This window comes from Theropithecus gelada, chromosome 15 (genome assembly GCF_003255815.1).
Source record: "Theropithecus gelada isolate Dixy chromosome 15, Tgel_1.0, whole genome shotgun sequence".
NCBI classification, from domain to species: Eukaryota; Metazoa; Chordata; class Mammalia; order Primates; family Cercopithecidae; genus Theropithecus; species Theropithecus gelada.
Window position 1 is genome coordinate 110,896,121 of NC_037683.1, and position 25,819 is coordinate 110,921,939.

General features: G+C 46.9%; 1 protein-coding gene across 2 annotated transcripts in view; it reads right to left on the bottom strand.

The window, feature by feature from the left end:
* C15H9orf3 (chromosome 15 C9orf3 homolog) overlaps window positions 1-25,819 on the bottom strand; it is a 365,530-nt gene that overhangs the window by 83,046 nt on the left and 256,665 nt on the right. For both annotated transcript variants that reach the window (XM_025359585.1, XM_025359584.1), the window contains one exon: window positions 25,689-25,749. In XM_025359585.1, coding sequence (XP_025215370.1) covers window positions 25,689-25,749 — 61 coding nt within the window. The remainder of the gene's footprint in view (window positions 1-25,688; window positions 25,750-25,819) is intronic.

A 25,819-nucleotide genomic window follows, 5' to 3' on the forward strand; every position in this document is an offset into this window, starting at 1 on the left:
GGCCGGGGCGGCGGCGCGGGAGGGCGGGCGGGCGCCGGGCGGGGGCGGGGCCTGCCTTAAAGGTACAGCGGCCGCCGCCTCCCGCAGGTCGCCCGCGCCGCATTGTTCTCCCCGCCACCGGCGTGCGCCCGCGCCCGCTCGTGTTCCCGCTCGTGTTCCCGCTCCCGGGCTCCGGCCGCCCCGCTCCCGCGCCCCCTGCCCCGCCACCCTCCCCCGGCCCCGCGCCCCGCCAGCGGCTTCCCGGCAGCGAGAGGGGCCCCGGCCGCCCGCCGCAGGCTGGAGGGGGCGGTGGCGGGGAAGGAACCCCGCCCGCGGCCAGCCTGGCGCGCTCCTGGGGTCGGAAACCTGGTCCCCGTGGTTTTCGCGGAGGGAAAGCAACTTCCCTAGTGTCCCAGTGGAGTTTTCTCCGGGAACGGGCTCCACGCCGTCGGGCAGACGTTCCCCAGTGGCCCCTCGGGGCTCCGGGCAGCGGCAGGTGACCCCCGGGCAGCGGCAGGTGACCCCCCGGGGGCGAGGCCGGGCGCAGAGAAACCCAGCCCCGCTCCCGCCACTGTGGACCCCAGAACCACCGGGTAGGATTTAAAAAGGAGGGGTCAATCTGTTTTCATAATTTGGGAGAAAGCTTACACTTAGTTTATAAAAATGTGCGATACCCCAAGATTTTCCTGCACCCGCCAAAGGCCCTCTCATCCTCCTCAGCGGTGGCTGGAAACCGCCTGCCCGTGAGGGGGCCCGGGCGGAGAGGGTTGTCCCGCTGCTTGCTGGGTCTTGACCATCCCTTTAAGTTTATCACATTTCTTTAAAGGAAATCTGTCTTGCCCTCTTTATTGCTACTCCATCCTTCTTTCAAGATCAAAAGGTTTAGATCAAAGCCAAGATCAAACTCACTTCTTTAAATAGCACCAACTTTGCCATGGAGTATTTTACACAGAGGAGCTTAATGGAGACATCAGGATTTTATCCCTTCATTCCATATTCATAACTGGACTACTTAAAATTACACGGATGATGCATGTCTATTTCCTAAAACAAACAAGCCTGCTCAAATGAGGGATTCTTTGTGTTTCCAGGAATACAAAAAAGTTGAAATCTAGAGAGTAATATAAATAGACGTGTTAACCATTTTGTGTCATTATTATAATAGCTAAGTGCTACGAAATGTGTGCTCATTTGCTAAAGATTTTCAAAAGTCCAGTAATAGGAATAAACACAACTATTGCAAATTAAACCTTACAGACTTACAGACTTACATGAAAGCTGTTGTTAACAGCTAGGTACTAGTTACTTGAAAAGTTTTTTCCCCTTGCGATTTTTAACTGGTTGCAGTCACACACACACACACGCGTTCTTAATTCTATAAATCCCACTGAACCACTGGAAAGATCTTAGAAACCAAGACCTGGAAACCCTGTCTTGCTGCTACTGACACAGTTTCCTTTCCTCCTAGCACCCAGATCATGGATAACCCAACGGTTGCTGGCATGAGCTGAACAAAGGGAACAGCTTACTGTCACTCTGCTCTTCTAGGATTTGGCTAAGTAGGAAGCAAAAACTGTGACCCATCCTAATTGACTCTTGTCTCCTTGTTTGTCCTCTGTCCCCCAACTCTCCTCCCAATTGCCATCCCAGAATCCATCCTCCACAGAGAAGCCAGAATGGTATGTCCCAAGGTAATTCAAATGATACCACTTTGCTTCACTGAGAATGCTTTTCCATCTCTTTGCCTGGCTAGCCCACTTATCCTCTAGTTCTGGGTTTAAGCAGTGCTTTTGCAGAAAGGTCTTTCCTTACTCCCCAATCCAAATTGTCACTCCACTATTCTTTCTAACAGCATCCTGTTTATTTCCTTTAGAGTAATATTTAGAGCAGCTTTAAGTTTATAGAAAAACTGAGCAGAAAGCAGAGTTCCTGTATTTGTACCCACTCACCAGCTTCCCCATTATTAACATATTGCATTAGTATATTTATTATAACTGAGGAACCAATACTGATAATTATTCACTAAAGTCAAATTTACATTAGGGCTCACCCTGTGACATGCAGTTATTTGAGCTCTTTTAAAACTGGACTGAGCGTCCCTCTCCCCAGCTGGACTTTATGCTCCAAGAAAGAGATCCTGTCTCTGGTTCTTGATTTTTGTTCAGTCCACCAGAAACACTGCCTGGCACATACTAGAAATTCAGTAAATATGTTACATAGTGAATGGAAGGATAAAGGAACAAATGAAGGACACCTAAAATTTCAAGGGGGAGAAGTCTTAGAATGAAGATCTTTCTAATTAACTCCTGTTTGTTTCACCACTAAAATGCTTAATTTGTAAAGAGCCTAGAATCTTACATTTTTACAAAAGGGAGACCATGGGATATTAGTTACATTGCCAGGGTAATTTTATAAACAGGCCGTGCACGGTGGCTCACACCTGTAATCCTAAGACTTTGAGAGGCCAGGGTGGGAGGAGCTCTTGAGCCTAAGAGTTCAACACCAGCCTGGGCAACACAGCAAGAAAAAAAAAAAAAAATTAGCCAGGCATGGTGGTGTTAGCCTGCAGTACCAGCTACCCGGGAGGGTGAGGTGGGAGGATCACGTGAGCCCAGAAGGCAGAGGCTACAGTGAACCATGATCGCACCATTGCACTCCAGCCTGGGCAACAGAGTGAGATCCTGCCTCAAAAAAATATGAATAAGTAAATAACAATAAAAATAAATTTAATAAAATTGAAATGAGAAAGGTTCCTAATCCCTCACATATGAATCACTAAAATTATATTCAGAATGGTGCTAGAAGCTGAATTTAATCTAGAATTAAAGATCTACATATTGCATGACACTGAAAAAATACTTTATTGTGTTCAATCCAACCTGAACACATTGCTCCTGTTGTCTACCTGAACCTCCCCTTCTTCACGGGCTGATGCCAATGAAGGCAGGGTGTAGAGAAACTGGAGGGCCGCTTTTTTAAAAACTGGGGTTCTGTGGTGGGGGATGGGCATTCTAATTACTGCCTTTGAGAATGCAGTAAAAGCACTTGAAAGCTGTCTCTTAAAAACAGATGTTTTCTATCTGAATTGTATCTTTAAAAATGCCTCATCCAGTAGATACGCATGTTTTGAAAGGAAGTTGTTCTAAGAAACTATTTTTTGTCAAAGCAGTTCATCGTAGCTGAAGACAATGTCCGAAGCTGAGGAAAATACCATTGCTGTAAAATTCTTTAACCTTGTGATTGACTGGAGATGACTTTTGGAGGGAAAGCCTTTTTCAGTTTTCTTCCGTTTCCTTCCTTAGACAAAGAAGAAATTCCTCCTATCACTGGAACAATATAGTGATACCAACGTCACGTTACCGGCGTGTCTTCTCTTCCTGCTTCTACTTCACGGAGGAGGCACGGGGCAGAGGAAGGAGGAGCCAGCCTTCCTAGGCACCAGGAAGGCCAAAGGGCAAGCCAGGGGGCTCTTCCATGGTCCCAAACAGCCGCAGATGGCAAATTACATTCCCTCGGGCACCGCGGAGGGAAAAGTATCCACTAAAAGAAACCAAAAGATCTTTGAATACCAAACAAGGTCGAGAGTTCCAGAAGCTTCCACTGGTTTCAGAAGTGTTCTATTGCCAACATACGTTCAGGGTGAACTTAAAAGTAAGAATCTACACACGTCTAGAAATAAAATCAAGGCTGGATTAAGTTTCAAAAATAAAGAAGGATGGGGGTGAAGTTATCAAATATTTATATCTTTAAATTTGGTTTATTTTTTTTTGAGACAATGTCTTGCTCTTGTCACCCAGGCTGGAGTGCAGTGGTGCAATCTCAGCTCACTGCAACCTCCACCTCCCAGGCTCAAGCGATTCTTCCGCCTCAGGCTCCCAAGTAGCTGGGATTACAGGCACCCACCACCACGCCCAGCTAATTTTTGTACTTTTAATAGAGACAGGGTTTCACCATGCTGGCCAGGCTGGTCTCGAACTTCTGATCTCAGGTGATCCACCCGCCTCGGCCTCCCAAAGTGCTGGGTTACAGATGTGAGCCACCACGCCTGGCCGTCTATTATTTTTAAATATAGCATCCTTTATATTATATTTGTGGATGACTTTAGAAAATTATAAATTAATCCAAAAATATAAAAGATGTTACATAAAGGATGTTTAGAGGGTTGTTTATTCCATTAGATAGTAATTTTCTATGACGTCTTCTCCCTGGTGTCAGCATCAGGGATAGTTCGACTTGATCAGCTGGTTTGTTTTTACCTGCTATTTGTATTATTTGTATTTGCCCATTTTGTCTCTGTATTAGATAAACAACTAGTTTTTTGTTGTTGTTGTTTCTTTTTTTTTAGGAGGATTTTGGCCCTGCCAAACAGACCACTTAGTGGAAGTCCTTATAAAGCATAATTTTCAAAAAAGGAGGTCGGTTTCACGCTTGGCGTAGTGGATTGCTGCGGCCGTGGCTCCGCGGCGAACCGGCTAACAGACGCTCTTTCTCTGGGGAACTATAACCTGCGCTCACTACTGCTAAAGCCCTTATAGAGATCAACGGAGGGAACAGCCACAATGCTTAGTTCTTCCATTTCTTGACCCCCTCTGAGAATCTGATGAAGGCTAATGGTGCTGTCAGCTCCTTAGAAAACAATACACCTGCAGCACACACACATACACACACACCCCAACTGTCAGGAGGTTCACAGATTCTTCTGTACCTGAACTTGTAGTCTGGATACTCTAAAATCCTTTCTTGGAATAAGCCAGACCACTTTAAAGCTGGCCCTGGACTTGGTCTTATGGGCACTCTGTAAAAGTCCTGTTATCGCATTAAGTTCTGGTAAGAAGCCATCAACCTTTATTGAGGTGCATTATAAGAAACAGCCCCATAAAATCCATCACGATGTTTACTGGAAGGATGGATTCAGAGGGTTGTTTATTCCATTAGACAGTAATTTTCTGTGAGGAGCCACAGGACCGTCGTCTCCCTGGTGTCAGCATCAGGGATAGTCGGACTTAGGCAGCTTGTTTGTTTTCACCTCTTGCATCTGCAATTTATCCCTCTTCCCTCTTCTAGAAAGCTTGGAGCTCTGTGACCCTGTTTAACAGGCATAGGACCCTCAGGGTGTGCATATTATATGCTAATTTAATTCCTGGCCCCATCCTTTTTTGCTACCATTATTTTCTTGTTGCTTCATTTTTCTTGTTTTATTTCTATCATGTTGTATTTATCTGTTTTGGAAGATGCCTTCAATTTTGGACAGGGAAGAGTATGAATTAATAATGTATTCTGTTTTTTTGTTGTTGTTGTTGTTTTTTAATTTCCTTTTTCTCTTTGGATGGGAGAAGGGAGGATCTGGGAAAATCTTACAGTTCTAATATTTATCTCCATTAACAACGTTTAGAAGTAAAATACAGAAGTTAAGGATGTATGGCTGTTCTTATAACTCTACTTATACAATTCTAGGAAAAGAACTGTCAAAAAATAAACATAATACTATGCAGACATGACACTATACAGACATCATCAAATAAACATTACTATACAGGACTATTATAAAAAGGCTAACCAACAAAATATTTTATCTCTTGGTATCAAAACCAGAAGAAAGGGGCTTAGATTTGGAGAGAATAATGTAAGTTGAACATATAGACAGGTTATTCACATAAAAAACATATTAAATGCCTACTGTGAAACAGAGCACTAGATTTCGTGAATGCAAAGATGAGTAAGACGTTGTCCCTGTCCTCAGGAAACTCCTGTGACAAGGTAGTAATACAGCAAGGTATAAGGAGCACACAGCCGGCTTGCCTAGCTGTGCCCCCTCTAGGCCTCCTTCCTCATAAAGTTCTGATCAAATGACATGTAATTTGCTTAGAACAGGAAGCAGTTGCTATTTATCAACTTCTAAATGACTAGAATTAAGAAGCAATACAACATTACTAGAAGCTGGAGGGAAGTGACTTTAAGACAAAAAAAGTACTGACGCATCCCTACCAGAGACCACAGGACCTTAGACTGCTAGAGAGAGTAAGAGTGGCCATTGCCTACAGAACTGAAGGCTTTACAACGTGCCTCCATATACAGACTGTTCTGCTCGTTCCTCACACAGTCCCATCTGAAAGGTGGAAAAACTGAGTCTCAGGGGATTTCATATCGCTTGGCCCCTAGGTCTCCTGGTTGGAAGGGGAGTACTCTTTCTACTCCAGCGTGAGTGCTTACGGAACATCTAGTGTGACTGTCTCACTGTAACATATTTTTTCATTATATGGATTAGATCAACCCCAGATGAAAACATAGGCTGCAAAATATAATTCCATACCATAAAAGTCTACTGAAAAATACATTCTAAAAAGCAGACATTATTATATTCCCTTCAATGCCTTCAGTTATTTACAGGACTCGATATTCATGGACATTATAACCTTAAAGAGTTTTCAGCTGTGTGTGGTGGCTCATGCCTATAATGCTAGCACTTTGGGAGGCTGAGGTGGGAGGATCACTTGAGGCCAGGAGTTCAAGACCATCCTGGGAAACATAGTGAGATCCCGTCTCTACAAAAAATGAAAATAAAAAATTAGCTGGGCACGGTGGCATGTGCCTCTAGGCCCAGGTACTCAGGAGGCTGAGGCAGAAGTATCAATGAAAATAAAAAATTAGCTGGGCACGGTGGCATGTACCTCTAGGCCCAGGTACTCAGGAGGCTGAGGCAGAAGTATCAATGAAAATAAAAAATTAGCTGGGCACGGTGGCAGGTACCTCTAGGCCCAGGTACTCAGGAGGCTGAGGCAGAAGTATCGCTTGAGCCCTGGAGTTTGAGGCTCCAGTGAGCTACTGTTGTGCCACTGCACTCCAGCCTGGGTGATAGAGCAAGACTGTCTCAAAAAAACAAAAAAGTTCATGGTGAAATATAGAATTATGTAAGGGTGGTTTCAGATTAGTGGTTTCTACCCTTGGGTGCTTATTCGAGTCACCAGCAAGTGTTTTACGAATCTCAACGCCCAGGTGACCACTGAGGTTCCCATCTCTGAGAGGAGGACCCAGGCGTCAGTCATTGCTAAAGCCCCTCCACCCCTCAGGCTTCCAATGTGCAGGCAGCACTGAGAACCACTGCCTTCAATAATTGTAATGATGCCCCATCTCAAATAGGTTACTATGAAAAAACTCCAGATGCTTGGGAGACATCTAAATTTCAAAGTCAGTGCCACAGGTGATGGCCACTCACTCTGCTCTACAACACTAAGTCCAGTTTGGCAGATGGCAGACACAGTGTTGGGAGGATGGGCTCGTGGGCCAAACCAGGAGTCACTTCCTGCAGCTCACACCAAGGGATAAAATTTTGGGCAAGATAAGTGAAGCACACACACAAAAAGAACTGAAAAGAAATGGAAGATTTCAACATTCTACCCGGAAGGGAGACAACAACAGGCAGATATCTGACTTTTTTTTCTAAAGCTAATACAATCTGGGTCCTTAGCGAAAAGTGCATACATCCTTATCTTTAGGAACCCAATCTTAGTGCTGACCTGCAATACTGTAGACATGAAGGTGGTATTTCCAACTCGTCATCTGCAGATGATGTTCTAAATGATGCTGATGGCTGTCATCCATTCCCTTGAAATGAACATTTGCATTTGGAAGACTGCTGGCTAGAATGAGGGGACAGGGTGCACCAATGGAAAAGACCCTTCGCTGTGTGCAAAGGGTATTGTTCCATTCAGGAAGCAACCCATGCCGACTTCCTCCAGCCCTGGGCACTGTGCACTAACCACAGGGGCTCTATTGTTAGAAAACACACACACATACGCTGCTGCTATAGGAACAGTATTCTGGCAAAATGCCTTACAGAAGGGATTAGTTACTATTGAAAAACACAAAAGTATCAGATGTTGATATTTCACTAGCTTGAAAAGCAAACAACCATGTCTAGGCACTTTCCCGTCATTTCCTAAGATAGAGCAGGTGTGGTATCTGGAAGTGTGGGCACGTGGACGTGTGGATGCTCCACAGTGCCTTTGGAGGAGGGGATATGATGGGAGTCTGTGGCCCTGGCATGTCGATTTTTAAAAAGCGTGGCACTCAGACTGGGTGGCTTGTTATAAGGCCTCCAAAAGAAACCCAGTGAAGTCACAATTTGCAACAAGAGGAATGGGCCTGAGTCATCCATCCCTTGATGAAGAAGTAAAATCACACACTCACACACACACACACACACACTCACACACACTCACACACACACTCACACACACACTCACACACTCACACACACACTCTCACACACTCTCACACACTCACACACGCTCACACACACACTCACACACACTCACACTCACACACACTCACACACTCACACACACACACTCACACACTCACACACACTCACATACTCTCACACACACACACACTCACACAGGCAAGTAAAATCCACCACATGTGGGGTGGAGTGGCTGTCCCAAATATAAAGAATATATGAGAGAAAGCTATTTTCCAGAATGTTTGTTCACCAAACATTCAGTGCCATACAAGGAGGGTGTTCCAGGAAAACAATGGGAAGGGCCAGAATTAATTGGCTGCTAATCTCTTCACTTTTTGCAGGATGTTTTCTCCAGCGGTGGGTGAAATCGGTGTTTAATGCTGCACAGGCCCAGCTGTGTCCATATAAGGAAAGCCCAGGCTCACGTCTCTCCGGGGAAAAGGACCTGTCCTCCCTCCCTGTGTTCTGCCTCCACCCACTGCGTGTGGAGGTGGAGAGTGGGAGCCGGGGAATGTGAACTTGATCCAGCACTGATCAGCCAAGCAGCAAACTCTCATTGTTCTTTAGATACCAAACATAACTTCTTTCTACTAGGGATAAACCCAGCCGTTCTGTACATAACACAGCTTTTGTGCTCACCAGTATGCTAGTTGGAAAAGAACCACAGAGAGTATCAGAGTTTTATTAGACACCTCCTAATATGCAGAATTAAGAACCTACCCAGTTAATTTATATTCATTTTAATATTAGGTATGTTAGAATCTTATTAAATCTATCTTCTAGGATTTCTGAATGCTTTTATAATTATGGATTTCAATTTATTATGTAAATATTATGGCCTGTTCTGCCTTCTATGAGAGCATTTCTTACCATCACTGCCTTGATCTCTAAGGTTCAAGGATACTGGAAATCATGATAAGGGACAACCAAATACGCTGTTGCTGTTTTTACAGGTCACTCTGTAAATGTGACTTAACTGTTTCAGTACAAAGCCAGGGTGTCGTGGGAAATCAACAGTTGGGAACTTAGACTCTGTCATTGCCACCAAGAAGCTCTGTGGCCTGGGACGTGCACGTCAACCTCTGAGCTATGAAACAGAAATAATGCTGCGGTGAAGATCAAATGAAATGGTGCATACAGCAAAAGGCACAAAATAGACCAGTAGACGCAAATCCCTTCCCCTTTCCCCTCAGAAACAAAAGCCTATCAAGTATTCTGAACCTAATAAAATTTTCGAAGGTATCAAAATAACTGAGTTGTGACATCATAATAAAGCCTGGCCTGACAAGCACGCAGGCCCAACGCCCTTGTCCGGAGCCCGCAAAGACACAGCACATCTGAGCTCCACAAACACGTGTGTGTCCCTTCCAGTGACAACCAATGGACGTGAGAAAGAAGTTCTGTTTCTCGTATGTCTTATTATAAAGGAGATAACTTCATTTCTGGTCCTGTCGCATTCAAAACAGTAAGCTGACTGTTGTTACGAGAATATCACAAAGTGAAATTTGATAGTTCTTTTTTCTTTTTTTGAAATGGAGTTTCACTCTGCTGCCCGGCTACAGTGCAGTGGCGTGATCTCAGGTCACTGCAACCTCCACCTCCTGGGTTCAAACAATTCTCCTGCCTCAGCCTCCCGAGCAGCTGGGATTACAGGCGCCCACCACCACGCCCAGCTAATTTTGTATTTTTAGTAGAGACAGGGTTTCACCATGTTGGTCAGGCTGGTCTCGAACTCCTGATCTCTCTCAGGTGATCCACCCGCCTCGGCCTCCCCAAGTGCTGGGATTACAGGCGTGAGCCACCACACCTAGCCTGAAATTTGACATTTCTACGTTGCTCTCTGAAGATACCACCATGGTCAGGTGCTAGATGCAAAAATAGCTATAATCCTAACCAGAGCTACATGCATTTAAAGCCAGTATAGTAATTAAGGACGAAGGCTTGTAAGTCAGACAGATTTGGCTTTCAGCTTTTCCTCTATGAAATGGGCACAATAACAATGCCTCTAGGAGTTGTGACTGGGATGAGTAAATCGCTGTTACGTGGAATAATGCACCTAGTACACAGCCGTTTCTGCTCATTCCGCATGTTCTAAATAGGATACTCTAGTCGGCTGGGGGCAGGGAGGTGAGGGGACGGACTGAAGGGAAGGATTAAGTTAAAAACTACAGTTCTATAGAGAGTTAGACAATCTACATAGTCCTAGATTTACCCATTTGCAGCTTAATTGACTAGAGGCATTTAGGCAAAACCCTGGCAGATGTCTCTCAATTATAAAACCAATGGCAGTGACTAGGAAATACAATTTGAGGAGGAATAACCAGAGAGAATTGTAGAGCAACTGCCTTTGCAATACACAGAATCCAGAAGTGTCTTAAGGAGAAGTACGTCTCTGCCTGGCCGTGTGGAATGTGGAAAATGGCAGCACGCGTGGCTGGGCAGCAGGAGGGAGACACCAGAGAAAAACAAGAGGAAGCGCTTGGACAAAAGGCAAGAGACGCTGCCTGATGTGGGAGGCAGCGTCTCCGTCCCGGGGAAACAGACCCCAGAGTGGAGGGGCTATCTCCAGCCGAATCCCATTATCGCCTGTTGCCCTGGAGTCTGAGTCCCAAATTCTGATGTATTGACTTTGGCCTCCCTTCCATGCGTTTTCGTGCCAATAAAGTTGCTGAAATTAAAGAAGAACTGAATTGTGAAGCCTTCTGGCATAAATAACGTCCTATTGCGAAGTCGAGGTTAATAACAAGCAGGATGCCGGTAACACCCTTAGGAAAACCGTCTGAGCTACGCGTCCCTCAGTGCGGTTTGAAACTCCCCTCGGCCTACAAAGGAAAATATTTTTAGCATGTAGCACACTTTGTAACAGACATATAAATGCACCAAAAATATAATTTTAGGAAAGCATCTGGGTTTGATCATTTCAACCCCAAATAGGTTCTACTTTCTCAATAGAAGAAATACTGCAACGTCTTGCTATAAAATATGCAGCGATCACTGTAGCAATTTCTCATACCCATGTCATTACTGGTTCTGTTTGTTTTTTTAAAAGCAGCAAGTACTCGAATGATTGAGATAAAAAGCAGCATAAAACATGAAGTGCTCTTTGCAGAGCACTGGGCACCAACGGCTTCCCCTCCTCCAAAAGGCAAACTCGAGCCGCTGGACTTTTCCCCCAGGGTTATTTAGGCAACAGGCGTAAATAAATATTTTATCTCTATGTCTCAAAATGCGTCTTAGAAATAACAGTTGTCCCTGTCCAAGGTAAAACTGACCTGCAGTTATCACTGACCCACAGGAATTCGAAGACTAAAAAGGCTAGCAAAATTTTTTTCATCTCCTGGTCAAACAGGTTAATCTCTATGAATAATTGATTTCAACTAGAAGCAAATGCCTATTCTTCAGCGGTCAGCCAGCATAAATGCTTTTGTAGATTGATTATTACTCAATTCTCTGAATCATCTCTCAAACAGCAATTTTCCACTGGAAAAGAAAAGAAATGAACAAACAGGGTTCCCGATAGTGTAAGTTTGTAAAACTCCAAACAGGACAAAGCATATTTAAACAACTCTCCCAACACCAGTCCAAACTAAGGACAACTTTTAAGTCTGAGGGCAATTCTGCAGGTTCCAAGGACAGAAGGAAAGACACAAGAAAGTAAATTCCAACTTTTCTCCTCTCAGACGTGACCAGGTACACCTGCATCGGAGGCCTCGGCGTGGCACCGGACACAGCCCAGAGTGCCTTCACCCCGGCCAGCTCCCCTTATCCCCAAAGAGGCAGTGAGCCTCCGAGAGGGCAAGCGGCTCGCCCACTGCTACACGGCTTCAAGGTGGTACAGCTGACTCCAAAGCTGGTATTTAATGGATTCACTGACATCTTCATCCACTATAGGACTAGCTTTGCTGAACAAAACTTCACAATAAAGAACTCTGCGAAGGAACGTGGATCTGGATATAACACAACTGACTTTGCTCCTCTACCCAGCCTCCAATCTTGTTCATTAACTTTAAAGTAACGCTGCCTTGCATGTTACGCACCAAACTGTTTGGAGCCCACTTACAGCGTGACGGTGGTGGCTGTAACTCGACAGGATCAGAAGCAGCAAATACTGGGGTCATAAAGGCCCAAGCTGGAGGACTGACTGGAAGAACAGGGTCTTCTGCTGAATGGCCTCAACAGACTCCTTACCAAGCACCAGAGAAGAGCAGACAGCTGCCCTCCAGAGGTGTGTGACAAGAACGCTGGCCTTTTTAAACACACACTGGGATCTGTGCAGTTCGACAATCATTGACAGTCACCCTGACCGGTGATGCGCTGGTTGGCTGGCCCCCACCTTTGTGCTGACTCTGATCAGCTCCAGGGCGAAAGACAGGGACTCTGGCTGGAAGTGTGCTTGTGAAAGCAAATAAGAGGAGATGAAAAACGTACATCAAGATACACTTTTTGTTTAACCATTTCCTTTTTCCCATTCGTTCGTTTGTTTGGGTGGCCTGGTATTTATTATCTAATTTAGTTTCCATCTCAAGTGAGGAATGGCTGTATCTTTCCAAATGCAAAGACCTAAACTAATCTCTACATACAATCACATTCGCTCACACCAAAAAATATACCAGCTTTTTGATGCAATGGAGCCCAGTATTTCCTATGCAAGATATTCCACCTCAATACACAGGGCTACCATTTAGAAATAACTAGTGGAAAAGGGGCATGTATACCCATGACACATGTTTATGAAAAGCCCTGGAAAGTGAGGTCCGCATTCTGCATCCGTGAAAGAGTAGGAACAAACAGCTTCAAGAAAAAAGAGGAGTCATTAATGAAAAATTATCACTTCTCAGGGCCCTCTGCCATACTCCTTTATCACCTACTCATAGGTCTTCACAGAAACTAAGGCAAAGATGGGACCCAAATTACAAAATGCTTTAGTCTGATGGGCTGAAGACTCAGAATCCTGTACTCCAGCCATAGCTCTGCCACTAGCTAGTGCTGCAAGCTTGGGCAGATGACTACACTTCTCCTGGGGCTCCGCTCCCCCGGTGAGAAGACGCACTGCATTCTAAGACTCATCTGTAGCCTGGGATTCTACAGCAAACCCAAAGTTGCACAATACCAGAAAAAACGAATATTTAACCATGAAGCAGCAGAGACCACGCTGGAGAAGTACCATGCAGGTATTAAACGTATAGTATTTGGTACCACATAATGGCTTGCACAAAAGAGAAGGAAGAAAAGCTCTGACGCTAAAAGTAGCCAGGTGCTCCCGATGGCTTTCCTGGCTAGCAGGTGCTCCGGCTGCAAGAGCTGGGACAAGCCACCGGGAGCACCGTGGAGGCCACAGTGGGAGCCGTGGCCTACAACGCCCTGGGTGCTGATCTTCTACCAGCATGTGCCGGGATGCTGTGCGACGCCCAACAGCCAGGGGCATGCATGTGTGTGCAGCCATGCGCACAACTCACTCACCTGCTGCTTCGCAGGGCTTTGTCCTCCAGGCGTGGGAAGAGCACAATGTCAATATAAAATAATCTGCTTCTGGCCGGGTCCGGTGGCTCCTGCCCGTAATCCCAGCACTTTGGGAGGCTGAGGCAGGACGATCCCCTGAGGTCAGGAGTTCGAGACCAGCCTGGCCAACATGGTGAAAGCCCGTCTCTACTAAAAATACAAAAAATTATTTTAAAAAAATTACAGGCGCAGACCTGTAGTCCCAGCTACTTGGGAGGCTGAGGCAGGAGAATCGCTTGAACCCAGGAAGAGGAGGTTACAGTGAGCCGAGCTCGCACCACTGCACTCCAGCCTGGGTGACAGTGAAACTCCACCTCAGCACTTTGGGAGGCCGAGACGGGCGGATCACGAGGTCAGGAGATCGAGACCATCCTGGCTAACACGGTGAAACCCCGTCTCTACTAAAAAAAAAAAAAATACAAAAAAAAAAAAAAAAAGAAATAAATAAATAATAAAATAAAATAATCTGCTTTTGATGAAGAGTCTACCAGAGTATGTCTTTAACATAATAAAAGAGAAAATGGGGGCAGTTTTTCTTAAAAAGCAGAATCAGATATTTTTCTATTGACATAAGGTTTAATACTCCAGAGCTGCTTTGTCCTAGTTCTTTGGGTTTGCATGCCCCCTCTTTCTAAAAAGGTTTCTCTACAAAATAAAGCAGCACTGCAGTGAAATCCTATTACAGGTCCGCTCATTATGAGGGATGCAGTAGTCCTTACTTCAGTGACTCTGTGGGCCAACACTTAAAAGCCTGGAAGACAGGTACTGCCCATGTGTCCAAATATAACCCACCGGACTACGGCTTGAGGACAGTCACGCTGGCTCCTTTGCACGATGGGTCAGCTGACCTGCGGCTGAGTGGGGCTTAGGAGCAGACTCCTCCCTCCAAGCATCTTTGTTTTCTTACAGATTTAGCCTCCCAGCGGAACATGGCAAACACAAGGCACCAGTTCTTTGCAGGCCTCAAACTCTGAGGTGGCGGCCTGTTGGGCAAAGGTTGGTTTGCAGATGCTTCCACAAACCATGAGCTCATGGGCAGGGCCTGTGCCCTTTCGGCTTTATATGCAAACTGCCCAGCGCAATGTTTGGCAAACTGTTTAAACTAATAAACTAAACCACAAAGCCAAATGTTTGTGTTACTCAGCCAGGCGCGGTGGCTCACGCGTGTAATCCCAGCACTTTGGGAGACTGAGGTGGGCAGATCACAAGGTCAGGAGTTTGAGACCAGCCTGGCCAATATGGTGAAACCCTGTCACTACTAAAAATACAAAAATTAGCTGGGCATGGTGGCAGGTGCCTGTAATCCCAGCTACTCAGGAGGCTGAGGCAGGAGAATCACTTGATCCCTGGAGGTGGAGGTTGCAGTGAGCCGAGATCACACCACTACACTCCAGCCTGGACAACACAGTGAGACTCTGTCTTAAAAAAAAAAAAAAAGTTTGGGTTACTCAGGAAGGGTATAAAAATGAAGGATTCTAAGGGTTTCGGTTGTACTTAGAAACTTCTTGGCCAGGCACAGTGGCTCATGCCTGTAATCTCAGCACTTTGGGAGGCCGAGGAAAGCGGATCACGGGGTCAGGAGATCGAGGACATCCTCACTAACACGGTGAAACCCCATCTCTACTAAAAATACAAAAATTGGCTGGGCGCAGTGGCTCACGCCTGTAATCCCAGCACTTTGGGAGGCCGAGGCGGGCGGATCACAAGGTCAGGAGATCAAGACCATCCTCACTAACACGGTGAAACCCCGTCTCTACTAAAAATACAAAAACATTAGCCAGGCGTGGTAGCGGGTGCCTGTAGTCCCAGCTACTCAGGAAGCTGAGGCAGGAGAATGGCGTGAACTCGCGAGGTGGAGCTTGCAGTGAGTGGAGATCCCGCCACTGCACTCCAGCCTGGGAGACAGAGCAGCACTCCGTCTCAAAATAAACAAACAAAAAATACAAAAATTAGCTGAGTGTGGTGTTGTGCGCCTGTAGTCCCAGCTACTTGGGAAGCTGAGGCAGGAGAATCGCTTGAACCCAAGAGGCGGAGATTGCAGTGAGCCGAGATTGCGCCACTGCACTCCAGCCTGGACGACAGACCGAGACTCTGTCTCAAAAAAAGAAAAGAAAAGAAAAGAAACTTCTTTTGATAGAATATATTTCAGAAAATGAGATAATTAAGGAGTATGTTGACCGGTTCCAGTCATACCTATGGAGATGCTGACTCAGTAGCAGGTTTGGGCTGGCTCTGGGATATGCAGTTTTAATCAGCCTCCTACATGATTCTGATGACCAGGTCTCCCTGAGTGCCTTCAACTCAAGCCTGCAGAGCTAGACTTCCAGCAAGAACCCAGCTTGATCCTATTATTACAACCCACACATACGTGGGCCACTACCAGCTGTCTCATTAGTGGCATTTTTTCAATGCTAGTGGCCTCTGCTTCCTTTTCCTTCTGGTTATCCGTCAGTGTTCGAAGGCAGGACCCGGTTATCCTTCATATGCCTAGCAAATATTAGCTCTCTACAGTGTCACACCTTTAATGTGTCTGTGTGCATCTGAGCCCGTTCAGAATTCTTACTCTTTTTATAGGAAAAATGTCTCAAATGCCCTTTATCCCAAATGAGAAAGCCATCCTCATAATGTACGTCTAATCTGAGATCGTGAAAGCCGTGGGCAACTGACTCTCCCCGCCGACTTCCCAGCGTCCTTCCCCATCGTGAGTAGGATCTGGGTGCGTCAGCTGCATCACATTCATCTGTGTTTGCTTCGTGTGGCTTCCTACTCATTCCTGTGGATGCAGGCGCTCCTCGGCCCACTGCATGTCCTCTCTGGATAGACAGACACCGTTGGTTATCCAGATACTTACAGCTATTTTTAGAAATATCCATGTAAATTAATAGCTTCTGGACCAGAAAGTTTAGTCAGAACCCAAGAAGCAAACGTCAGTCTAGCTGTTCCACACTCTCCGCTAGACCCTCTTCCCTACACGGGGGGAGAGCACGGCTTTTCCCACGGAGTTGTCTTTCCAGGCAACCTGCTGACCCGCCTGACCATGTTCGTCTAAACACGCTGCTCACGTCCTGTCACTCCTTCCACAGGCCGTCAGCGGCTCCTCAATCTGTAGGACGCTCTAGCATCACATTCAAGCCCCTGTGTAATCTGGCTGGGTCCTGCCCCACTAATCAATCTCCCTCACAGATCCTGCCCTCGATGTAAAACAAGCAACAATTAAACATGTCCCTAACAAGAAAAACAGAAAGGGAAAAGATTACAACCTCAAATCACGATCAAACTGCATTCACCCAGTATATTTTATCAGTATTTAAAATGCATTCATCCCTCTATTATTCAGGAGCAGAACCACCTTGGTTAGATTGTTGCAGGGGCGGGGAGGGACCTGAGAATGAGAAGGAGGCTGAGTGGGAAGGATTCTTGCCCGCACCCTTCCAGCTGAGGACGCCGCCTTGACTTCACTGGGGCTGGGACCCGCTGAGCCTGAGGACGTCACCTTGACTTCGCTGGGGCTGGGATGCTACCCGCTGAGCCTGAGGACGCCGCCTTGACTTCCCTGTGGCTGGGACCCGCTGAGCCTGAGGACGCCGCCTTGACTTCCCTGGGGCTGGGACCCTGCCTTGACTTCGCTGGGGCTGGGACCCGCTGAACCTGAGGACGCTGCCTTGACTTCCCTGGGGCTGGGATGCTACCCGCTGAGCCTTCACCATAGTTATGACACTAGTTAATCAGCTTCTCAGCGCTGAGATTTGACTCTGCCTGATGCTGTTCAGACAGGCACACTGAGTTTTCCAGCAGCACACCTTGGTTATGTCGCTCTCCCTGCCCTAAGGGCCTTCTCCACAATCTCCACCTGCCCACGCTCTACCTGCCTGTCCTTCAAGACTTGCTTCAAACTCTCTCTGCTTCCACAAATCAAAACGGCCTTTCTTCTGAACACTAAGTTTTTCACCACTTACTGCTTTCTGCCTTAGATCAGTTATTTATGTATCTATTTTTCCTACTGAATTATTAAGCATCTTGAAGGCAAAGCCTGTATTTCTCTCATCTTTGAATCATCCACAGTCCCTCATCAAGAACAGATGTGTGGGCTCCACTCATGGGAAGAAGGACAGGAAAGGACTGGACTCAGAGGTCTGACTTCAGATTCTGGAAGAAGCTTCTTCTTGCAGATATCATCTATCTGGTCTGGATGCTTGACAGTTCTACTGTAGAAGCCTGAGCTCTAAGCTCTGACACTTACAAAGGAAATCTTCAAGAGAGAGGAAACACTTTTAATTCTTGTTATTCACTTGAAGTCTAGTCTTAGACTACTGTGAATGAAATTCAAACTCATTCTGGAAATCAGGTTTTGAAAGGCAGAAATGAAGGAAGGACACAGCTTTCATTTGGGGGCACTAGAGGAAAATGTTTCTTATTTCATTGTGGTGCCTTGTGCTGTAAAGAGGTCAATATATTTGGACCGTGTCAAATCAGATGCCCCAATGTTACACCACACGCAGCGCAGACCTTCAGCTACTGCCAGTTTCCGGGGAGTGGACCCTTCCACGTGTATTTCTCTCTCCTGCCACCAAGACATGATTTTTAATTCTTGGGCACTCACTAGATACTAACACCGTTTGGGACCAAAAAATATACCCAAAGCACATTCATCCATTCGGGAATAAAATGCAGTGTGGTTGCACTGAGTGGACTTTATTGGCCATTTTGAAGGGATTCACTAGAATGTGGAACTAGTGAGAGACGTACTATAAATAAGGTCAGCAGGAATGGCTAAATTGTGTCCCACCAAATTCATATATTCAATTCCTAACCCCCAGTACAACTCACAATGCAACTGTATTGGACTCAGGGCCTTTTGAGAGGAAATTAAGGTAAAATTCGGTCATATTGCTGGGCCCTAACCCAATATAACTGGTGTACTTATAAACAGAGCAGGTGAGGACAGATGTGTGCACGCATACAGAGGAGAGACTACATGAGGACACGATGAGAAGGTGGCCGTCTGTAAGCCGAGGAGGGAGGCCCCACCAGAAACCAACCCTGCTGGCACCTTGGTCTTGGACCTCCAGCCTCCAGAACTGTGAGGAAAAAAATCTCTGTTGTTTAAGCCATCCAGTCTGTGGTACTTAGTTATGGCAACCCCAGCAAACTCATATGAGCACAAAGCCTTAGATGCCAAAAATAAAGAATTTTAATAAACCCTCCCCCTCGCTCTTGTGACTCTGCCGAGCAGTAGAGCAATCTGAAGAGCCTGTGGCGGGGCCAGGTGCTCGGAGGAACAGAAGTGACTGGATGACTCAGAGGCATTTTGGGTGCTGCCTCAAGTGAGGCCGGAGAACCTGTTCCACATGTCTTCAAGGATCCTTGACAAGATGTTCAGTCACTTAGAAAATACACGTTTAACTACTGGACAAAAATGACAGCAAAATTACTAGGAGCCCAAATAATATACCACATTATGGCAACTGCTATTATAGATATAGAAGAAGCAACGATACTGTGGTACATATGATTTGAAAAACATATTGTCTCTGGAATTTGCAAAATAATCAGTTTCCGTTTTCTTGACTGACCATTAAATGTAGAATTCTTACAGACACCACTGAGATTGAGCATCCTAATGGGCCTTAAAATTATGTTAATAATACTGCATAATGTGTGCTGTAAGAAGCCGACGAGTTACTCCCCTATGAAACCAGCTGGGTTCTTCTGTGCTAAAAGCACATCGTGACTACAGTGACACAAAGCCCCTTGCATACTGTCTCATCGAGTATTCTCAATTCCGTGATTGCAGCATTTTCCCTACAAGGCTTCAGTTTTCTCTCATCTGCTCGTGTGGCCTCCGGCAACTTGCAGGTGTTTGCTCGGAAAGAAGTGGCATTTTCCCAAGATGACAAAATAACCTGTTGTTCTAAATTCTGGGATTCAGGAACAAGTCTGGGAACCCAAGCTGCTTTCTGCCTATTTCTGGGACACATTACTGTCGGCTCATTTCCCATCTTCTCTCTCCTCCTCGCTGCCGCTGCTGCGATGATTTTGCCAGGAACTGGCTGCTGAGCACTTCCTCCAAAGAGGAGACTGAGGTACGGAAGACACCGGCGGTTCACCTGAGGCAGGGTGCTGCTTGTTCGCACCCCAGGAAACCGGCCTACCGGGAGCTGAAACCCAGAGCTGATGCAAGGCTGCTAGTTCATGCCCTCTGAATGTCCACTGTGAACCCAGCACTCCCGCCCGTACCTGCAGATTCTCATCATCCACGCTGTCGCCGCAAACTGAAGGGCGTCTACGGATCAACCAGCTCTATCTTTCCCCACACATTTGACAAGAATACAGATGATTTCACTCATATCTATTCTGTGGGTGACTTTAAGGCATTATGCACTCAGATTTTAATTCAACTAATAGCTTTAGAACAGCTCTATTCAACAGGAATATATGCAAGCCACGTGTGTCATTTTAAATTTGTTAGTTGTTACATTTAAAAAGAAGTAACAGGTAGGATTGATTTTAACATATTTTATTTATTTAACATGTTGAAATGATAACAAAATATTATCATTTCAACATGTAACCAATATTTTTAAAAACATTAATGAAATATTTACATCCATTTTTGTACTAAGTCTCCTAAATCTGATATGTTCTCACAGTCCGTCTCAATTTGGGTGCTAAATATTCATCAGAAATGTTTGGTCTCTATTTCATAACATTCCGAGTTGAAAAAGTAGACTCATTCACATACCCAAGGTATTTCAAACGATAACTAAATTATGAGATTTTAAATTTAAATTTAATTATGATTAAATTAAAAAATCAGCTCTGGCTGGGCACGGTGGCTCAGGCCTGTAATCTCAGCACTTTGGGAGGCTGAGGCAGATGGATCACGAGGTCAGGAGATTGAGACCATCCTGACTAACACAGTGAAACCCCATCTCTATTCAAAAAAATACAAAAAATTAGCCGGGCGTGGTGGCGGGCGCCTGTAGTCCCAGTTACTCGGGAGGCTAAGGCAGGAGAATAGCGTGAACCTGGGACGCGGAGCTTGCAGTGAGCCGAGATCGCGCCACTACACTCCAGCCTGGGCAACAGAGCGAGACTCCATCTCAAAGAAAAAAAAAAAACAGCTCCTCCGGTGCTTTCGATATATTTCAAGTGTTTGCCGACCACATGTAGCTAGTGCATTGGATGGTGAGGCCCTGAGCATCTACTATTAATCTATGCAAGGCCCACAACGGGCACTACGGGATGAGGCTTACAGACAGAACCCTTGTTTCCGGGGGTGGGGAGGGACGGCATGGGACGGATACAAGAGAAACACGTAAGACAGGTTGTGATGCACGCGAAGGAGAGGGAGAAGAAAGCGTGCCAAGGAGCGGAGGGCATGCACAAAGGCAGGCTGGTGGAAAAGCAAATACCTGCGCACTGACAGTCGCTAGTGGGCCAGTCTCCAGAACGGTGGGAAATAACAGCGAAAGGGTGGCTTTGACCGGTCTGCTGCAGCCTCAAATAGCAGGCCAAGGAGTTTGTTCTAAATGCATTGTCCATGGGAGAAAAGTCTCTGGTAAGAAGAATGGGTCTGAGATGTGTTGTGGGAAGATTTACTTGACATTGATATGACCAATGAATTAAAAAGGAGAGAGCTAAAAGACCAGTTAGCTATTGCACCAGTCTAAGCGAAATAAAATTTATAAATGGCAGAGGTGCTAGGAAAGGAAAGAAAATTAGACATTTGATAAGTGTGTACAGAAGGGCCTCAGGACTTGGCAATGTAGGGAGGAAATCAAAGAGAGGGAGGAGTCAGAGTTCTGCAGAAACTGGCTGGCTCGCACCTGTAATCCCAGCACTTCGGGAGGCCGAGGCAGGCGGATCATGAGGTCAGGAATTCGAGACGAGCCTGGCCAATATGGTGAAACCCCGTCTCTACTAAAAATACAAAAATTAGCAGGCATGCATGCCCGCCTGTAGTCCTGGCTGCTCGGGAGGCTGAGGCAGAAGAATCACTGGAACCGGGAGGCAGAGGTTGCAGTGAGCCAAAATTGCGCCACTGCACTCCAGCCTGGGTGACAAAGCGAGACTCTGTCTCAAAAAAAACCAAAATCAAACCAAACAAACAACACAGTTCTATAGTAACTAAAATAAGGAGTGTAGAAGAAAGGCTGGATGCAGAAAGTTATTTCTAGTGTATCTGCATATAAACGTTTTAAAAGAAGACTGGAATAGATGGCTATGGGGCCGAGGGAAACCTTTTGTTTGGAGAGACATGAAAAAAATCCAAAATCTATTTATAGAGCTGTCAAATTAGCGGAAGGTGCAACTTTCTGAGAATAACTGTAGAGTATACGATTCTAATAGTGTGGGGTAGGCCCCGAGTAAGTTTGATCATGGTATTATTCGTCAGGAAGCAGTGCTGCTCTTTAAAAGTATTGCCCGGGAGGTCGAGGCTGCGGTGAGCCATGATCACGCCACTGCACTCCAGCTTGGGTGACACAGTGAGACTCTGTCTCAAAAAATATATATATATATTGCTCTTGAATTATATTAAGGGATGTGGGAAACTACTCAGTGTATATCCTTAAATGAATAACTTAAGTTTGGAAGACTCCACTTTTATTTCAAAAGAACGTGCACCTACATGCCGTTCAGCACAGAAGCTGTGTGGGCGGCCACAGCGGGCTGCTATCAGGGGCGGGTGATCTCTGGAGGTGCCACTGAGGGCAGCGAGGAGTTTCACGTGTTCTATTTTGCTATTGTTTGAATTTGCTACAGAGGGCATGTTATTTTTACTTTTAAAGAGGGAGAGAAAGGAAAGGGTAAAATATGTATTTATATACCCAGAACAATGAGTGAAAGGATGTACATAAAAACTTGTCTCTGGGTCATTTTTATTTTCTTATTTAGACTTTTTTACATCCCAAAGTAAATGTGTAATTCTTCCATAACCAGAAAAGAAAGTCATAAAAAGAAATAATCTGTAGTACTGATGGTACAATCAATTTTAAATCTCTTTGCAAGGCCAAAGGTTATAGAGTTGGGATATTCTTTAAAGAGATTAGGATCCAATTTCTTTTGCTTCTTCAGGGCTCATGCTCACTTTTACTGAAGCTATTTCCACTTTTTAAAAATGATTTCCATTCAGTGTAGCCAAAGAGGAAAATCGAGGCCAACTGCAGGGCGAGCCTTCCTGAGCCAAGACAAAAGGCCTCTGTGACCTGTGGATGGAAACCCCACCAGTAGAACATGACTCTTCTGTCATGAATAACTTCGATCGCTGGTGGACAGAAAATTTTGTGAGAACAAAGAGCATCAGAGCAATTTCAGGGCCCTGGTTGTCACTCCAGGGCAAGCATCCTAGTAACTGTATATTATAATGATGGGGGCAAAGAACAAGGTGTCCCGTTCCCCACGAGCCTCCTGCAGCCGGAGGCTCTCAGGCCCTTGTAGAGCTTTTCACTGAAGTGGGAACGACAAGGAACTCTCGAGGACTGGGAAAGCGGTTGAGAGTAGATAAGTCAGCAGCAGCCGCAGAAATCACGACAGGTCGGAGAGACGAAAAGACGCCCTCCGATCCCCAGCCAGTGGCGAGGCGCGCGCTCCGTCCCTCCGATCCCCAGCCAGTGGCGAGGCGCGCGCTCCGTCCCTCCGATCCCCAGCCAGTGGCGAGGCGCGCGCTCCGTCCCTCCGATCCCCAGCCAGTGGCGAGGCGCGCGCTCCGTCCCTCCGATCCCCAGCCAGTGGCGAGGCGCGCGCTCCGTCCCTCCGATCCCCAGCCAGTGGCGAGGCGCGCGCTCCGTCCCTCCGATCCCCCGCCAGTGGCGAGGCGCGCGCTCCATCCCTCCGATCCCCCGCCAGTGGCGAGGCGCGCGCTCCATCAGTCCTTTTGTCTGACACTGTTGTTTTTACTGAACAGTGAAGCACCCACGGAAATACCAGTTGGGTCTTAAACACAATTTATAGCTGGTTGGCCTCACTGCACCTGGCTGTTTTGACAGCAGGTCTCTTCAGTTTATAGCAGAGATTCTTGTCTACACTATAAGCTGTCACTAATGCAACCAGACCTTTGGAAAAAATGTATAGCTCAGAGGCAAATCTCTCCCTTCCACAGACCCCTCCCTCTTTTAATGAAAACCAAAAGCCTCCTGCTGGCAGCAAAGCCGCCTCCTCTGCAGGGGAGATGACCGCCCCCGGCAGTGACAGAGCCAGCCCAGCACCTCGGCCTAAGCGGGGTGACCCCAGCACCACGGCCTAAGCGGGGTGCGCCTGCTTCTGGGCATAGGATTAAGGCCTCTTTCTTTCCCCTCCCTAGGGGCTGACGGCTGCGAACAGCAGTCTTCTTGTTCCAGGCCAGGAAATTTGGGAGCCAGTTACTGGAGCTCCCAGCTTCCAGGCCACACTAAGACTGTCTGGGAGCCTTGGAACAGCCTGGCTTAGGAGCACAAGAAAGAAGCCTGCAGCAAACGTCCCCCAGCACCTGCACTCCCATCTGACACATGAAGGGAAGGGCTCGGTTATTCACACCTACACAAGCCTGAACTTGGTTTTCCTGAACGTCTGTCCTCGGTGAGCAGTCGGGTTTGGAACTCACCGTCTCAGAGCCCACGGGCCTCACTGTCATCCACGTGAGGGAAGGCACTGCCCCCGACCAGGCACTGCCGTGTCCTGCCCCTGGTTTGTTTTGTTTGTAAGACTCAGGATTTTTTTATTTTTTCCTCCCAGAAGGACTGGACCAAAGAAATAATTTGTAACAGGCGACACACATTCCTGAACTGAAGGCAAACCGTCCTCTTTTAGGAACGAGCTTTACGGTGGGCTGATGGCTGACATTTCCCATGTGGTGAAAATGGACAGAGACGTGAGGAGGGGGTGAAAAGGTAACGGAGAACAGCCCTCCTGTCCCTTCATTTCATGGTTCACAGATACTCACTGACATTGAGACCCTCCCAAGGGGAAGCTCATGGAACCAGCCATGAAACCAGAAACCAGCAGGCTACAGGGCCTGCCTCACCACGCGGGTCCGCCCCTAGACGCCAAGGCCCACAGCCCTGGGTTAGGCCCAGCCTGCAGCCGCTCTGGGGGCTGCCCCAGACTGAGGGAGCTCCCGGCCTGAGAGTCCTCTGACGGCGCATCTGGGATCCCACCCTCAGATTTCCCAGGGCCTAGGCTTGCCATGGCCAGCATTCACCTTGGCGAAGGGGCCGGGGCTGTCCAGTGGTCTCTGGGAGGTGCAGGGCCAGAGGAGAGTGGATGGGGAGAGGAGCTCCAGGCCAGGTGATTTCCACAGAGCTGGGGATGGCCAGGAAAAGGCTTCTCCCTTAGAGCTACCCACAGACTGAAAGGGAGGGAGAGAACAGGAATCTCTGGCTGGGAGGAGCCCGGGTCCCTGAGACAGAGACCAATGGAAATGGGTCAGGTCCCTAAGACAGAGAGACCAATGGAAATGGGTGAGCCGGGTGAGAAGGCTGGCCTGAGACAGGAGCCCGACGCAGAACCAGGAGATGAGGGAGCCGCAGACGTGTGAGGGAAACAAGGGACAGGGACCACGGGGCAGGACAGACGGCGGCGGTCTCAAACCAACTCCTGTGTCGGCCACATCCGAAGAGCAGAGCTGGAGGCCGGCTGCTCCCCCACCCCCTCCTCCTCCCCCGCCCCCGCCCCCTGGGGCTCGGAACTGGTGACCGGTGGCTCCGCCCAAAATCTACCCCACGTTTTGCAGGGCCTCATTTAGCAGGGAGTTCAGGGGCTACCATCACTCCCACCTATACCACGGTCACTTGAAAGTGGCCAGAGGCACACCCCACAACGAGGGGCGGAAACGCAGAGGGCAGACAAGCGTTCCGACTTACGGATACTTGCACTCAGTACGATAATGACTTTCCTACACATATATTAAGACATCACTGTCATGACTGATGTGCTAAGCAGCAAGCTTTACTATTCTCCGTGGATTCTACCAGTGATTATCTTGAGTTACCTTTGGTATTCCGGAACTCTCAAGCCAGTCTTGGTAGATGTTTTCAACAGACAACTCAAGCCTTTAGAAAGAAAACAACAAAAAGCAAAGGATTAAGAAGTTACAGAGCACTTAAGACACAGACTGTTCTC